Genomic DNA, 19075 nt, shown 5'->3' with positions numbered 1-19075 from the left:
ATAATGGAGAAAATGATTTATCACAGACTCCTCTGGTTTGTTGAGAAAAATAACATGATCCCACACACTCAAACTGCATTCAGGAAATACCACTCCTCAACAGATGCTTTCATTTTGCTAACAAATGCAATAAATGAATCTTTCTCAAAAAATAATATCCTAGTGGCCGCTTTCCTAGATTTTGAAGGAGCATATGACAATGTGAACCACCAAATCTTTTTAAATAAACTTGCAAACCTTGGAGTACCTCCTAAGCTAGTATCCTTTAATAAATCATTCATAGAAGTGCGAAGTTTCACTGTTCGTGTTGGTACAGCCTCTTCACCCCAAAAGACAATATCGAAAGGCCTACCTCAGGGAGCTGTCCTCAGTTGCCTCCTATTTGCCCTATATCTCTGGGACATGAACCTACCCCACACGAATCTACAATATGCTGATGATCTGGTGCTATGGTCATCTGGCAACACCTTTCAGATAGCACAGTCAAATCTGCAAAAGTCAATTTTCCAGTTTGAAAAATTCTCTCAACATTCAGATTTACCCATTGCACCCACCAAGTCAAAAATAATCCAATTTCACCGGAAGCGAAACCATGTTAATGCAAAACTAACTCTAAATAAAACAACTATTCCAGAAGATAATAATATTAATTACCTAGGTCTCATGCTTGACCAAAAACTTAATTTCCACCTCCACATTTCAAACACAATAAAAAAATGTTATAGAAAAGCAAATATACTAAAAAGACTTCGTTCCACACCCTGGGGTTGTAAGGAGAAAACCTTACTCCAGTTTTATAAATCACATATAAGGCCCCATATTGACTATGGGCTCATTGTCTATGGTGCATGTCTATGGTCAAGACCCAGATGCAAAAAATTGAAACAACACAAAATGATATAATACGTCTCATATTTGGTCTTAGGAAACCCACAAGCACCAAGTTTCTGCTTATGGAGAGTGGATTAACAACAATAAGTGATAGACGTATATATATATTTATAAAAAATCTTACAAAAATTAAATCATATATCTCTCACACAATACATAATTGGTTAAGAAATCCAGCCATGTATAGAGTTATTGCATATGAGTATGCCAATATTCAAAAGAAGTTCCCTGTACCAGCAAAGTCTATTGCACCTACTTTCCCCCAATCCCCTCCATGGACTTGGTCATTTCCCATAATAAATACTGAATTTTCAAAATGGAATAAAGATTTAACCCCAATTGCTTTTGTCGAGAATAAATTTGCAGAACTTAATACAATTACCTATAAAAATCACTTCCAAATATTTGTTGATGGATCAAAAATGAATGAGAAGGTTGCAAGTGGTGTTTTCCTTCCTCAACTGAAAATTGCAATGGGCGAGAGATTATTTAATAATTTATCTATAATGTCTGCTGAGTTAAATGCCATAATCATGGCATTAGAACACCTTAAGCAAAACCAGTCTTTGATTGAAAATTCGAATAATATTATCATCTATTCCAACTCTTTATCAAGCCTTGAGTTGCTGGCCTCAGCTCCTCAATATAAGTTGGACATTGACACTTATCATTGTCACAGTATTATTAATAATCTTGCTTCAAGTGGCATAAAAACTTACTTTCAGTACATTCCTAGCCACTCTGGCATAAGTGGTAATCATCAGGTTGATGAAATAGCAAAAAATGCTATAAATATTGCCCTGCCAAGTGGGAGATCAATCCTAATTAGAGATATTTACTAATGGAGGCCATCAGATGTTAATTTTAATAAGACTAATACTATCCTTTCCCAATAACTATATTTCTATAATATATCAGAGAATTTATTCTGGAACAAATGGACTAAATTTCCTTGCATTTTCATATAAGCTTTCTAATTCAAGTGGCTCAATTCCCCTGTCCCCTCTTTGCAGGCATTGTAATATGAATAATGAAACAATTGACCATTGCCTATTTGAATGTAATATGCTGACGTCTGCACAACATGCCTTGCTTTCTAAACTGTTAAAATACTTTAAACACCACAAAATCCCACTATCAGCCAACAGCCTAGCCAATTATACCTGCACACAGAGCATAGAAATCGACATCTATCATCTTATATTTGAACTCCTAGAGTCGAAAGAGCTGCTGAAAGATATCTGAATATATATAATAAATATGAGGCAATCAAGCCAGTAGCTCTGTAGCCCACACAGTGAAGTAAAAGGAAAAGGGCTAAGTAGTGTTACTGAAAAGCCCGCCTGCTGTTAAATAGAAGAAGAAGAGCAACCTTATAAGAAAATCAAAACATATTTTCTTGTGAATTATTATCGCTTCTAATCAGCAGTTGTACCAAATCAATCCTGCTCAAGTCATCCTCAGGGCTATACTGTGGTGTTTATCCTCCCCATAGTATAGTGCAGACGGTTTGATATCATCTATTTTCCCTTCTTGTTTTAGTTTTATATTTGTGTTTAAGCTTTTTCCAATAGGCAATGTTTAGAAGTCCTCCAAAAAAAAAGTCCCCCCAGATCCCAAATTAAATTCCATAGTGAAAGATACCCATCCTGGCTGGTCAAGCACATTATCTGAAAGTTCTAATGATAGCTCCAATTCGGAGAATAGGACAATGATAACTGTAGGTCCTAATACAACCATAAATAATGATAATGGGTTTCAAGAGGTCCTCTCTAGAAGCTCTAAAAAAAGGAAAAAATCTCCCCAATTAAAAGCATTTCCCCTCTCCCTGCCCAAGATCCTCCCTCCAAAAACTTAGGAATTTACCTTAAAATTTCTCCCACTACCCCCTTTGAAATAAAAATGATCACTGCAATAAGAGTTGCAATTTTTAAATTGCTAAAATCAATGTTCTCTCTTAACATTAACCGTGATGGATCTTTGCTAATAGCTGTAGAAGCTCAGAAATCAGCAGATACAATAATTAACCTAAAATCCCTTCTGAATACCCCAATTATTGCATCTAATTGGAACCCAAAATAATCAACAACAAAAATTGTAGTTTATAATGTTCCCTCAGAGATATCTACTCAGGAGTTAAAAGAAGGCCTTTCAGATAGGACTGGAAACATAATCCCAGTTGAGGATGTTACCCAACTTGGAAAACCTAACTCTAATGGCCTAAAAACTAGTAGATCCTTCTTATTCACACTGAAGGATAAAATTGATATCCCAAAAAAATTATTCCTATTTGGGCAAATCAAACCACACAAGGAATACAAACCTAAGCCTATTCAGTGTCAGAAGTGTTTGAAACTGGGACACACAACAAACAAATGCAATGAAATTCTCCAAGAGTGTAGTAATTGTAAATCTTTACATCCTAAAGAGCTGACAACTTGCAACAACACTCAGACTACATACATCAATTGCAAAGGCCCACATGAATCTACAAATAAATCATTATGCCCTGCATACAAGAAAAGAGCTCTAACACTCCAAATATCAACAGAGAAGGCCATCCCATACCCCTTTGCAGTAATGGAAGCAAATGCTGCCCAACAATACCAAATAAAGCCTGTAATGAAACCAACCAAAACTCCCAAGTCAAATGCCCCCAATGCATCAAGCACCCCTTATAAAACACCATCTTCTAAGCCCCCTAGCTCAAATCCCTATCAGAGGGAATCACCAAGCCAACAAGCCTCCTTGTCCGGTGAGATGAGGCCAGCCTGTCCCCCCCTCCCAAGAAGAAACAAACCAGAAATACTACCAGGAATCAATCTCTTAACCAACAAACAGGATACACAACCAAAAATGCAATCCCCAAATATATGCTTATTCATTCTAAACTTTAATGTATTTCAGGCCATGAACATACATCAACTACAGAAAACAAAAATTATTGCAGAATTGGCAAAAATCTACACCCCAGATGATATGCTCATTCAAGCAAAAAAAGATCTTGCTTTACTTTTAACAAAGCTGAACATTGGTACAAAGTCATATGAAGAATAAATCAACAACACAACATTTATCAATACTCCAAAGGAATGTAAGAACACTCACTGAAAATAACCTAAATAAACTAATATCATTTATGAATAAGAATTCCATTAATATTGCTTTCCTCCAGGATAATCATTTAACCCAAAATCAACAAATTAAGTCTCTGGGATATACTATCCTGAGAAAGGATAGATCTTCAGAGAGAAAAGGAAACGGGGTAGCTTTATTAGTTAATAATAATATAAAATTTTGGGGCATTAATTTTCCAGATTTTGCAAATGATATTGATGTAATAGGTATCAGTGTTTGGCTGAATAATTTAAAAACCTACATAATAAGCTTTTATAACCCTAATGGCCAAACTACAGATGCCAAGGATTTCTTTAATTATATAAATAATTCTAATATGTTAAAAAATATCATTATTTGTGGTGATTTCAATGCCCACAGCCTTTTGTGGGGGAATAAATCAGCAAATAGAGCTGGTAAATTCATTGAGCATATGACTTTAAATAATTATGAATTAGCTGTTGCTACCCCTCCAAACCTGAACACATATTTCAACCCCAAAAGTGGCAGATTCTCCACAATTGACCTACAAATTGTGTCATTAAATTTTTTGAACAAAATTTACATAAATAAAATTGATAGTCTATGTACTGACCACTTTGCTATAGTTTGCTCTCTAAATGAACCTGCTGAAACTTTATCTCATACATCCAAATATATCAACACTAAAGCAGATTGGTCTATGTTCCAAAATAAGCTAAATGACGAAATTACAAGTTTCACCCAAAGTTCATGCATTTCTAACACAACACTAATCTTGCTATCCCCAACACAACAACTAACAAAACATTCCCTAAACAAATTCCTAAAGCATGGTGGACAAATGAGTGCCTAAATAAATGTGGGATAAAAAAGGCAGGAAGGACAGAATTCATAAAAAACCATGACCTACTACATGTTTGAAAAAATTACAAGCAGAATCTAATCTAAAAAGGACTATAATAGATGCTAAATATAAATAATGGAATAATTTTGCAAATAATCTCTCCAGAGAAACGCATGAGCCAATTATACATAAAGTCATAAGCCACATCTGTGGGAAAAAGACTTCCCCCAACCCACTCCTGTATGAGCTTTTACATAATAATACCCATTATGACAATGATAATGGAAAAGCTAACCTATTTGCAACTCTTTTTGTTAATAAGCTAACATCAAATAATCAAAGCAAACTGTCCACAATTCCCATGAACCTAAGTTACAAACCACGCCCAGGATCCGAGTACATAACCAATCCATTTTCAATCCAGGAATTGAATAATGCAATACATCAGATTAGGACCAAAACTAGCAGCAGCTATGACAATATACACCCTACATGGATAAAGAATCTCACACATTCATACAAACAAGAACTGCTAAATTGTTATAATCACGCTTGGGCATCTTCTAGGTTCCCCAATATATGGAAATGTTCGTCCCTCCTACCAATCCTAAAGAAAAATAAACCAAATGATAACCCTGAGTCTTATAGGCCCATAATGATTACACCTGTGATGGGGAAAATAATGGAGAAAATGATTTATCACAGACTCCTCTGGTTTGTTGAAAAAAATAATATGATCCCACACACTCAAACTGGATTCAGGAAATACCACTCCTCAACAGATGCTTTCATTTTGCTAACAAATGCAATAAATGAATCTTTCTCAAAGAATAATGTCCTAGTTGCAGCTTTCCTAGATTTTGAAGGGGCATATGACAATGTGAACCACCAAATCCTTTTAAATAAACTTGCAAACCTTGGAGCACCCCCTAAGCTAGTATCTTTTATTAAATCCTTCATAGAAGTGCGAAGTTTCATTGTTTGTGTTGGTTCAGCCTCTTCACCCCCAAAAGACAATATCCAAAGGCCTACCTCAGGGAGCAGTCCTCAGTTGCCTCCTATTTGCCCTATATCTCTGGGACATGAACCTACCCCACACAAATCTACAATATGCTGATGATCTGGTGCTATGGTCATCTGACAACACCTTTCAGATAGCACAGTCAAATCTGCAAAAGTCACTTTTCCAGTTTGAAAAATTCTCTCAACATTCAGATTTACCCATTGCACCCACCAAGTCAAAAATAATCCAATTTCACCGGAAGCGAAACCATGTTAATGCAAAACTAAATCTAAATAAAACAACTATTCCAGAAGATAATGATATTAATTACCTAGGTCTAATGCTTGACCAAAAACTTAATTTCCACCTCCACATTTCAAACACAATAAGAAAATGCTATAGAAAAGCAAATATACTAAAAAGACTTCTGTCCACACCCTGGGGTTGTAAGGAGAAAACCTTACTCCAGTTTTATAAATCACATATAAGACCCCAATTGACTATTTGCTCATCGTTTATGATGCATGTGCAAAGACCCAGATGCAAAAAATTGAAACAACACAAAATTATATAATACGTCTCATATTTGGTGTTAGGAAACCCACAAGCACCAAGTTTCTGCTTATGGAGAGTGGATTAACAACAATAAGGGAGAGACGTAGCTTTCTCTTGATAAAACATCTTACAAAAATTGAATCAAATAGCTCACACACATTACATAATTGGTTAAGAAATCCAGCCATGTATAGAGGTATTGCAGATGAGTATGCCAATATTCAAAAGAAGTTCCCTGTACCAGCAAAGTCTATTGCACCTACTTTCCCCCCATCCCCCCCATGGAATTGGTCATTTCCCATAATAATTACTGAATTTTCAAAATGGAATAAAGATTTAACCCCCATTGCTTTTGTCCAGAAAAAATTTGCAGAACTTAATGCAATTACCTATAAAAATCACTTCCAAATATTTGTTGATGGTCAAAAATGAATGAAAAGGTTGCAATTGGTGTTTTCTTTCCTCACCTGAAAATTTCAATGAGAGAGAGATTATTTAATAATTTATCTATAATGTCTGCTGAGTTAAATGCCATAATCATGGCATTAGAACACCTTAAGCAAAACCAACCTTTGATTGAAAATTCAAATAATATTATCATCTATTCCGACTCTTTATCAAGCCTTGAGTTGCTGGCCTCAGCTCCTCAATATAAGTTGGACATTGACACTTATCATTGTCTCAGTATTATTGATAATCTTGCTTCAAGTGGCATAAAAACTTACTTTCAGTACATTCCTAGCCACTCTGGCATAAGTGGTAATCATCAGGTTGATGAAATAGCAAAAAATGCTATAAATATTGACCAGCCAAGTGGGAGACCAATCCCAATTAGAGATATTTACCGATGGAGGCAATCAGATATTAATTTTAATAAGATTAATCCTATCCTTTCCCCCTTTCCCAATAAGTATCTTTCTAAAATTTATCATAGAATTCGTTCTGGAACAAATGGACTAAATTTCCTTGCATTCTCATATAAGCTTTCTAATTCAAGTGGTTCAATTCCCCTGTCCCCTCTTTGCAGGCTTTGTAATATGAATAATGAAACAATTGACCATTGCCTATTTGAATGTAATATGCTGACGTCTGCACAACATACCTTGCTTTGTAAACTGTTAAAATACTTCAAACACCACAAAATCCTACTATCAGCCAAGAGCCTAGCCAACTGTACCTGCACACAGAGCATACAAATCGACATCTATCAACTTATATTTGAACTCCTAGAGTCGAAAGATCTGGTGAAAGATATCTGAATATATCTAATAAATATGAGGCAATCAAGCCAGTAGCTCTGTAGCCCACAGAGTGAGGCAATAGGAAAAGGGCTAAATACTTTTACTGAAAAGCCCGCCTGCTGTTAAATAGAAGAAGAATTGTGGTATTTGATGTGGCTCTGACGCCTAATTATAAACATGTTTATATACAAGTTCCTACAGTTTGAATACATTCTCCCAAGCATATTTATATCCCATGTGTGCCAACACTTGGAGTTCATGGCTACACAACAGAACCACCAGATGCATGTATCCAAATGCCCGGATAGGATGGATGACTGCGGACCTTACTATGTTCTCTGTTGCTGACCTCAGAACAAAAAAAAATGACTTTGCAGAAATCTTGATGAGCCATGGCAACCAGTGAGCCTTGGCACAAACTACAGTTTTAGAGATGAATGTTACCATCCCAGATGCCAGCCCGTGCATGCCATTGAAAGCAGCACAGTTGTACAAGGAGTTCCATCATAGATAAGTAAATTGTGAAGGAGATCTAGTCATTTGAGAAAATAAGATTATGCCAACAAATGGTCTGGGGCATGCAGTATCAGCTGCAATGCAAACAAACTAGCTGCTTCTCAGTTATTTGTGTCTAGTTTTTGTTTTAGTGTAATTTTTTCAGGTGTTAGATTGATTCATCAGATGAAACATACTAGAGCACTAGATCAGACATTTTTAACTACAATGAACCTGCAAATAGTAAACTAAACACGAAAAAGGATATTGATGTACAGATACTCAGATATAAACCATGCTCCAACCTAATGAAACTAAAGGGAAGAGACACCTTCATATATGTAAGGGACTGGTTGAAGGTAAGAACCATTGACAGTAATTCTGATTATGAAACATACATAGAACAATTGTGTATGACTGTATACCTGCAGAGTCAGCCTTTGAAAATTGGTTGCATATCTATTTGTGTTGGCTCCCCCATCTTAGAATATTCCATCTTACTTTAGCCAAATCAATAGCAGCAAACATGAAGTCAGGCGGGAATATGATTGGGGTTAGTGATTTTAATCTTAAATTAGTTCAATGGATAACTGGTTATGGTTATTCTAATAATGGCTTGGTTAAGCATTTCCTTGAATGTCTGAAAAATCATTCTCTATACTAGACATTAAGTTTCCCAACCAGACACAATGATGGCCAAGTGCCTTCATTACTAAACCTTGTTCTATTTAGCAGCCTTGAGTCAGTCCTAAATATAGCACCTTTAACAATGTTCAGCACAAGTGACCATACTGCCAAAAGTTACAGGTTTAGGTTATACCCAAAAAGATATGGTGTGCCACAAAAAGACTAGTGTTTGATGTTTGCAGATAGACATTCATCTACAAAGCAAATACACAAGCCCAAAACAATTGCATTCATGACAAATGAATTTTAAAAAAGGATAGGAATATAAAGAAAAACGTTTGAAAGTTGCATTTGCTGAATGTTCACCATGGCAGGGTTCGGACAGGTTGGTTTGTTTCAAATTATAGGCTCTGTCCTATTTTTATAGGATTTCCTGGGCCCAAATATAGGATTTGGAAGTCCTCGGGATCAGATCTGTGGTAGATGGCGTGGTATGCCTGGTTACATAAATTTGTCATTTCCCAAGTTTTTGTATTTTTTTTTTTTTTTTTTTTAAAAAACAAACTGTACAAATAGTAAAAAACAGTGAAAAATCAGATACACATACTGTGCCAACGATTGACGGGTAAAATATTTGGAATCCCTCTTGCTGCTTCTTGGGCATCAATTTTGATATGAGGTCAGTCTTTCTCTTTGCAAGAGACTGCTCCATTCTCGCAGATTCCACCATCTGCTCTCTTTCACTTGTTCTGGACTTCACAGCTCCTTCGAGCAAAGAAACAGCTAGGGCAATGTCTATGGAACTCTTGGACTCGGCAGCTTTCTTCATTCTGTCGGTTGCTTCCTGAAGTAGAGTATCTGCTACTGTTCTCTTTTCTTGCTCTGATGCTCTAAGTTTTTCCTTTTGCTTTCCAGGTCTTCTATTCCTTTCTTTTTGTCGTGGACCTCCTGCAACTTCCGCTTGCTGTCCTCTTCGAAAGCTGCTTTCTCCTTCTCGGATAGCTCTTCTTTTTTCTTGTCATCCAGATATTGTTTATATCAAGACCGTGCAGAACGTGCAAGATTGAACAGCTCTTTTGTAATAACAAACCATTCTGGTTTTCCTCCATAAAGCCTCAACGTGTCATATACCATGAGTCTCGCATCCAAAACGCGTTCAGACATCAAGGCCTGGTCTTCACCGAGAATCCTATCAGAACGCGAGAACCCACACTCAACATCTGCGCTGCCATGCGACAACGTCAGCACCGTTTTGATAAGCTTGGTAAGTTCCGGGTACTTGCTTTCCCCATGCTTATTCACCAGTCCAAAATAATGGCTCCAAAAATGATCAATCCGAGTAATGTCCTCATGGTGTCCAATTTCCTTTCGCAAAATCAGCCACTCAGCCTGGGGGACGTCTGAGCTTACTCCAATCACAATCTCGCATGCCACAGCCGCTATGTCTGCAATGCTTCTTGAATCCTTGAAGTTGATTGGACTCAAACAGCATAAGCCTCTAGAAAACCATCCTTTTCCAGAGGACATTTGTTCAAAATATGGCAAATACCCACAATAAAATGTTTTCGCACATTGACCTAGAAAATAGCCTTGTCTTTCAGTGTTGCTTTCTCACTGAAAGCTCGTTCCGCATTTTCTGAAACTATGGGCTTTTCTGCAAATTTTTCAGCAAGGTTCAACATTTCTGGTGAGAAATTTTCAGTCTTGGTCACGAAATCTAAAGTAAAGACCCCTCCGTAAAGTGTCACAACTAGTCTTTTGATCTCTGAGTGCACAACATGAATGAGAGGCTCTTCTTTCTGGAACAGTTGGGTGAAACTCATGAACAGTTCCGCTGAGGCTAGAACAAACTCAAGTTGGGCCTTCATCGTCACACTTTTGATATAAGCCACAATCTTCAAAAATTTGGGAGTGAACAGAAGATTCTTCAGTTTTTTCTCTGTCGACACAAAGTTCAGGAAGTACTCTAAGATTGCCGGCCACTGCGGCATGATTCTAGTGAGAGCACGTCCAATCGTCAGCCAGCGGCTTGGGATATGCTTCATGAAAGCATTCTCTGGCACTCCCACTTTCTTTTGGCACTTTCGATAGTCTTCACAACTTGCAGGCCAGCCGTCAAAAAATGAATGCACACGAATAACAAAGTCGGAACTTTCTTCTCCAAACACCTGAAGACCTTTCAAGAAAGCTTTATGAATTATATGGATGTTGCAAGTACCAATATTCAACATTCCCTTTCCCATCACTTTCTTTTTTTTGGCATTGAACTTGTTCCAAACGCTTTTGTTGACGTTTGGTCCGTCACTTCCAAGCGTGATCAGTTTTTCAAGTGGCAGCTGATTCTGCTCAATGGCTGACATAATCTTCCTATACAGGTTATCACTTGTCGCGTGGCCCATAAAAATTGTGCATAAATGTCTGCTCTGGATTTCGTTTCCGTATGAGGACCAATATCGAACACATATCTGTAACTCTTTCATACCAGCGTTATTGGTGGTCTCGTCATATTCTAGCATGTCCTTCACAAGCATTTGCTTACAGTAAGGATGCAGCACATTGGTGATCAGATACGTGAGTTTCTTCGCACATAGGGACATTCCGTCAAGGATCTTACCAGGGAACATCGCATGGAAGGTTGCAACAATATGGTCTGAAGAGTTAGCAGACATGGAACTCTGTACCGTCTGAAGTGCCCATATTAACTCAGCTTTATAAGCGGCATCATGCTCACAAAACATGTTTGTACCAACTAATGGTTTATCCTTGGTTGTTTCATCAACTCGAGATTGTCCGGTCAGGTGAAGCTGTAGTGGATACAGTTGAGCAGTAACTGTGGCTTTGTGTTCTGCAGATCGCACATGTTGGTTTAGCTGAACAACCCCAGCTGTGCGACCAAGATTTTTCAAGCAGAGTTTGAAAAAGAACGAGTACTGGTCATTCCCAGTCTTACACCATTTGCCAATCTTTCTACCACCGCAATCCGTCTTAGCAAGCCATGAACTATTGAACTTGGTAGGCCCCATAATTAATTACCAAGCATCACCTGCAAAATAGCATCCCGCGATTATAAGGCCATAAAAAGAAAAAAAAGTGGATATGTCCAAAACTCGGCCGTATTCGCATCAGCCTTTTATAGCGTTCAGCCAGGAAACGCATAAGTCACAAAGAACTCACAGTCTCATTAAGCAGAGACTGCCAGCCTATATACTGATCTTTGCTCATTTTGGACAGGCCCAACATGACAAAAACCAAAACATAGGTTACTAAGTCAACACAACAGCATAGTCCAGGCAGAAGCAGCCTACTAATCCCAACACAAAGCATTAGTTAAGTTCAAACTGCTCAACAGTTGTCATTAATTATCGATCTACACCAAAAGACAGCACAGTCTACAAGCAGAGTCAAAAGCAAAGAAAAGCACATCTTGGCCTACTTAACAAGCAGTGAACATTGCAAATCATGATCAATGTTCTTGGTGCTCTTCAGCCAAAAATATAGGAATAATAGGATTTTAGCCAAAATATAGGCATTTTATAGGAGTGCATTAAAATATAGCAATTTATTGGAATTTATAGGCGAGTCCAAACCCTGCCATGGATATTATTACCAGAGGTACAACAAAGCTTGCTGAGTAGTATGAGGAGCAAAAAGATAACAAAGAGGGCACATAGGTGATAACAAAGATCTGGTAGTCAAATACCCACCCATCCTAAGAAAACCAAGAGTTCTAGACCCCAGCGCCTGGCCGATCAGGGAAGGCCAGTGGCGGCGGGGCTAAATACAGCAGCGGTGGCACACTGGCGGCGTGCTAACGATGATTTTTCCGCACCGCCGCCGCTGAGATGTCGGCGGCGCGCCGCTGGCACAATCAATGTTGACTGCAAACATGAATGTTTTCATCAGTCTTTCTCAAATCCACTTGAATTTACAACATATTCGTGCCTATTCATGAGTTAAAACTTTGCAAGTAGCTGACTGGATGCTGGTCTTCTTTGTTATTCTTCAAGAGAAGTGGAATTCTGGTAAAAATAAAATGGCTGTGGCATTTCAGAACCCTTGCATAATAGTTGAAGAATCTATTAGCTATGAATTCTTAACATAATTAATTATCCAAATTAGTAGTTTTTTCAATAACCATTATTTCATACAAAACTTCAAAGATTGTATCACAGAATTTGTCAATTATCTGGGTAAAAACTTTGAATAGAAGTTTAAACTTAGAAGCTTAATTTTGTCATAATGCTCTTTGCCTATATCTGCTTTTGTTGCCTTTGAAACAGTTGAAATGGACAACTTTAATATTGATTGTTTTTTGCTCTTTTGGATTCCTAAAAAGCCTTCCTTGTATTAAAAACTGGTTTATAGTAACAATTGAAAAACAAAAATACATTTTAAAGTTTTTATTGGCTTCCTTACAGAATATATATCATGTACTCTAATGCTGAACTGCTGCTTTTTGGCTGCTCTTTTGGATATTATTCATTTTTTCTTTTGGGGACTCAGTCCAAATTAGAAAGTCATTAATACCTAATATCAGTTAAATAATAAACTGCATCTAAAAGGAGTAAATTCATCAAATTGAAAAATACATGATGGTGAAACACTTCAATTACAATGAGAAAATATTTTGATAAAAATTATAATTCTCACTTGTAAACACCTTATATTAGCAGAACTTCCAATTGCATAAAAAAAACCTTTTGGATACCATCTTGATAGGATACCCTCTCTGCTATAAATTAAGAGAACAAATGACTTTTTTGGCATCCCTACCTTCAATTAAAAAAAAAAATTGAGATATTCTCATTTAAAAATGAAACCCCCTATCTGCCCCACCTTTGAATACTGCCTTGATAGGATACCGTCTCTGCATTAAATAAAAAAAAAAAAATGGCATCCCTGAATAAATGAAAAAAAAAATGAGGTATTATCAATTAAATGTGCCAATTCCCTAGCCTACTCCCCCCTCTGTATACCACTTTGATAGGATACTGTCTCTGCTTTAAAAAAAAAAAAATTAACTTTTTGTCATCCCTGTTTTAAATAAAAAGAAACTCGAGGTATTATCATTTAAAAATTATAAAGATTGAACAACAAAAATGTTGAGATTATTCAGATATACCTCAAATTACTGGAAAACTGAGTCATAGATTTGCCATGGCATTCAATAAGACCCAAGGAATCTAATTAAAAGGGAGCACACACAAAGGCCAAATTAGGTCAGTAGCCTATGAGAAATCTAAAAATACCCAAAAAAATTAACAAGTCCCAATTGGGGGCCCTGGGTCAATCAAAATATTTCTGTGGTTTCCCAGAGAACTTGATATCATTTTCTTCAGTCTCTGCTTTAAATGAAAAAAATAAGTATCTTTTTGGCATACCTGCTTTAAAAAAAAAAGAGGTATTATCATTTAAAAATGATAGCCTCCTATCCCCCCCCCCTATAGGCAATAATATAGTTTTTTTACAAATCCTATTTTTGGGGTTACTTCCAAATCAATATTTGATTTCCCAACCTTGTACATAGTCTATAGCTAAATTTTGTCTCAATAGGAGGTAGTTTTTTTTTTTGGGGGGGGGGGGGTAACATTTTAATCAGAAAGGAGATTGTATTTTCTTTAGTCTATCAGATGTTCGAAAATTATGTATTAAACATTAATAAAATTTTATCTAAAAACAGCAAATACAAAACAAAACTCTACAAACTTACGATTCAGTTGTCGCAATTATCTGTTGCCAATCAATTTCAAAATCCAACTGAACCTCTATAGTGTATGCATTCCATTCAACTTAAAAATTAAATTCTTCACTACAAATGATGTAAGAATGTTATAGCAATTGGGAAAATGCATTTAAAATGGTTTAATCTCATTTCATAAAGCCAATAATTTTGTCAACATATGAAGAACCATGTCAGTGGTGGATCCAAGGGTGTGAGGGGGTGCCCCCCCCCCGAATGTATTATAATTTACTTAATTAATGTAAGTTTGCATTAATTAAACGTGCTCGTAATGCAAATTTATTGGATCAACCTATTTTGCACCCCCCCCCTAAAAAAAGAATCCTGGATCCGCCCTTGAACTGTGTATATTGCAAATTTGGAATTGTATATGTCTGGTTTTTATGCAAAGTAACACAAGAGATGAAAATTAACAAACAAGAGAGTAGTGAAGAATTATGGTATGCAAAGTAATATTTGGCAGGGATAGTCACTAGTGATAAATCACTAGGGGTTCCACCATGATTGGCTGATTTTCAGGGATTTGGGGGAAAAAAAAAATTTTCAGGTTGACGCATAATTTGTTGGGGAAATCCCCAAAAATTAAGGGATAGTACAAGCCCTGCTTGATTTCTAATCAGGAAAACCAAAATACTTAACCCCACAAGAAAAAAAAAGCTCCAACTTTGTGGTTGATGCAATAAAACATTGCTGCAAAATTAATTCAAAGTCAGCCAAACACCACCACCTCTACCAGCAGCAGCACACTGGCAGTATGCCGGCAGCATTGTGACACTTTGGTGGCAAGTCAACTGGGCCCCTCATTGGTGGTGTTTGGTCAATGTGCTGGGGTCTAAAGTGTTGTCACACTACATCTTTCAAAAGCAAGACCAAAGAGACACTGAAAATATTGAGAAATACATAACAGAACTTAAAATTTTAGTCAAACCATGTGGATACACTGATGAAAGTGAGATGGTGAGAGACAAGATAGTATGTGGAGTTGATAATCCTTGACTGCATGAGAAACTTTTGGGAATTGGTGACAGTCTCACACTTAACCAGGCTGTCCCAATTTGAAATGCACATGATTCAACACAAGCATAACTCAAAATACCTGAACAGAAAGAAATAAAGCAAGAAGTGAATACCATTTTGAAAAGCAAATATTTTCCACCTCATAAGAAAGCAGAGTGCTACTTCTGTGGTGACACCTACTCTTCCCAACACATATACCCTGCTAAAGGAAAAATATACACAAATTGCAAAAAGAGAAAGCATTTTGCCAAAGTCTGCAGAAGCAAGTCAGTGAATGCTGTTGGCAATGGCACACCACAGAACCCTATCTTCACTAACATCCAAAATAAGGAAGAAACAAAGGTATTTCTACAGGCTATGCAGCTACAAAAATGGACCTATAAAATTGCATGTATTTTACATAGTGGAATCAAATAACACCTATAACTGGCCTCTAGACAATCAAATATCTCAATATGATCATGCTTGTTTTGAATATTGAACAGTCTCCAGAAGCTGAATTATTGATGTATTTCAGGGCATATGGAAAATTAAAACATAATACAAGATACATTTGAAGAGCAGTGAAATTCCAAATGTACAAACAGCTAGAAAAGTACCACTAGCAATGGAAAACAAGCTGCAAAAAAGAAATAGACATGCTGGAATCTTTTGAGATTATTGAGAAGGTTAGCAACCAACAGAATGAGTAAATGGTATGGTATTTGTTGAAGAATGGAACTGTCAGATTATGTATTGATCCTATGGACCTTAGTAAGGACATCAAATGTCCACACTATCCTATCCCAATGTTCAAGGATGCCATTGCCAAGTTAGATGGCGCAGTTGTGTTCAGCAAACAAGATGCCTGCTCAGGCTTTTGGATTCTACCACTCTCTACTTGATCTGTGTACCTAACAACCTTCAGCACAATATTTGGACACTATAGGTGGCAGAGATATCCATTTAGCCTGGTGTCAGCAGAAGATGAGTTCCAGAGGAAAATGGAGGAAACATTCAAAGGTCTTAAAAGCATATAAATACTTGTGGATGATGTCTTAGTATACATAAAATCCCATAAAGAGTGTGATGAAAGACATTCTAGTTTCAACAGAGCTAAAGAAACTAATCCAATTCAATAAAGACAAAAGTGAATTTGTAAATTATCAGGTCAAATACTCCAGACACATCATTGGTGTCCATGAATCATTGCTAGAAGAAATAAAAGGGTCTATATCAAACAACTTATCTTTTTTGAACATAAATGCATCAAAACTTGGGCTGGGAGCTAAACTAACCTTGAAAGATAAAATTTTGTGACCAACCCCAAAGTTCCAAGGTGTCAGCATGCACTGTTGAAGCCTTGGAATTTTATGTATTTTTGGTTTCTTAATTTAACTTCTGGGTCTGCATTTGTTGGTAAAATGGACAATTTTGTCAGCACACTGTCTATATCCCCCCCCCTACTCAAAACCCTAGCTTCACACCTGCATGCAGTGATGAAATCCTTACCAGTTGACTTTAAACTTGAGGAAATCTGGCATGAGGCATGCCAAGATGCCCAACTAGCAACAATCACTTCCCATGAATATGATGGCTGGCCTTCAAAACTTCAGCCATGCCTGGTGGAGGTTTTATCATTCTGGAATATTCAGCATGAACTGAGCCTCTACAACAGTCTACTATTGATAGGTGAGCAGATCATCATACCTCACACACTGAGAACTAACATTCCATGCCAACTCCACCTGGAAATAGACAAAACTAAACAAGAATTATTATATACTGGCCACGGATGGATGCAAATAGAGGTTGGTCCACGATTGCAAAATATGTCTGAAGTTTACTACCAACAACCAGAAGGAACTGCTAAGAAGCAACCAGATACCATCACTTCCATGGCAACACCATGACTATGTCCCATTTGAATTGAATAGAGCATGCTACCTCATAATCAGTGACTATTTGGGCACCTAATAACCTCTACTAGGTGTCAACAGCCCCTTTTGGCCCCCAAACATGCCCAGCCAGCAATACATCTAGTAATAACCAACAAGGAAACCAAATTGTCCTGTACATATGTAAATAGTGATGATCCACTCATGAACTGTGACATGAAACTGTGTAAACTGTCCTGTTGTTATGAACAGTGTTAACTGTCCTGCATATATGTAAATAGTGATTATCTACTCATGAACTGTGACATGATGATTATCAAGTATTATAAAAACCTGGGAATATCTACAGGTTCTTCAACCTTAGTTGCTAGGAGATGCAATTTAAGGTATTAGCCTATAGCAGTTTTTTGCTTAAAAACTGCTAAGCCAAAAATTGTCCACAATTATACAAAATCAGAGAATTATTTTTTCACGCCAGCTCATAACCTCTGATAACAGACCACAACTGTTCTCCCAGGAATTTAAAGATTTCCCTGAGTCCAGGGGAATTTGGGGAAAATATCTAGCTTGTTGTTATTTTTTGTGGATTGATGCTAAAGTGCAAATTTGGCCCATTTGGGCCAAATAGCTGTTTTTCAGAAATAAATCTTATCTTATCTCTTAGCCCCATATACCCAAAATCTAACAGCTTGTAGAAATCTCAGTCCAAATCTGCAAGAAAATAATTACTAAAGCAACAGAAGTTGGAGCTGACCCTCACAGCCTAGCCTATTGCTCTTTTGGAATATAGGAATAGCCCAGTTAATGAGTATACTTCACCAGCCAAGCTTCTAATGAGTTGTCAGATCCAGTCAATCATATCATTAATAGGTACTTATCTATTATAGCAACCCCACTCAACAAGTGAAGTTAGGACAATGAAAATATAATAGCCTACTTTAGAAACAAATTTAATGTAGGCCTATATATTTGCATATTAAGGGGGGGGGTAAAGTATAGCAGGTCTGCATGCAAAATGTGTTAGCTATAATTATTATGCATATTATGAAGTAAGAATTGTTTTCTAACTTCAAGTTCTTCAAATACATTACCCCCTTCCCCTTACGCCCATGTATGACCTGTATCATGACTTGGACTTGCCTCACGTCGTTTAATACTAAAAATAAAGAAATATTTAGTTTACCTGTTTCCTTAGCTAGAAAATAGTATTTATCTTGACGAGATTTTCCTTTTACTTTTGTTTTCTTTGCCATGATTTGAATTTCCTATTCCAAGTTTCAAATTTTGTAAACAATGTTGAAGTTATTCTTTTCTTCTCAATTAATATTACCACACGAAATCAAAACCGGAAAATAGGTGCATCTCTGATTAATTCGCTAGCTAAAAAATAGTGTGCCATTTGATTGGCCATTTAGCCCTTTTTCCAAATATAGTAATCATTACCAACACTAATGCCCGTAGCCTACCCCCACTAATGCCTGAATATAATCATAGTTTTTTATAAACTATGTATATATAGTTTTAAACGATATAGTTTTATAAACTATAAACTATAATCATGTTTTCAGAAATGTAAAGGCTATTTAAGGTAAGAAATGAGGTTAGCAGCTGGTTTCATTTTAAATTGGGAGTTAAGCAGGTCTGTGTTCTATTCCCCTTTATATGGATAATTTTGATAGGTTTTGT

General features: G+C 36.7%; 1 protein-coding gene across 1 annotated transcript in view; it reads right to left on the bottom strand.

Moving 5' to 3' along the window:
• LOC148945911 (pre-rRNA 2'-O-ribose RNA methyltransferase FTSJ3) overlaps window positions 1-18695 on the bottom strand; it is a 156406-nt gene extending 137711 nt beyond the window's left edge. The window contains exon 1 of the mRNA XM_089097756.1: window positions 18573-18695. Coding sequence (XP_088953882.1) covers window positions 18573-18642 — 70 coding nt within the window. The 5' untranslated portion in view covers window positions 18643-18695. The remainder of the gene's footprint in view (window positions 1-18572) is intronic.
• Between the last annotated feature and the right edge of the window lie 380 nt (window positions 18696-19075).

The sequence above is a fragment of the Artemia sp. Qi Xiang Cuo genome, chromosome 12, assembly GCF_049724085.1.
Source record: "Artemia sp. Qi Xiang Cuo chromosome 12, ASM4972408v1, whole genome shotgun sequence".
Classification (NCBI taxonomy): domain Eukaryota; kingdom Metazoa; phylum Arthropoda; class Branchiopoda; order Anostraca; family Artemiidae; genus Artemia; species Artemia sp. Qi Xiang Cuo.
The sequence above is the reverse complement of the archived record's forward strand: the minus strand, read 5'-3'. Positions and strand labels throughout refer to the sequence as shown.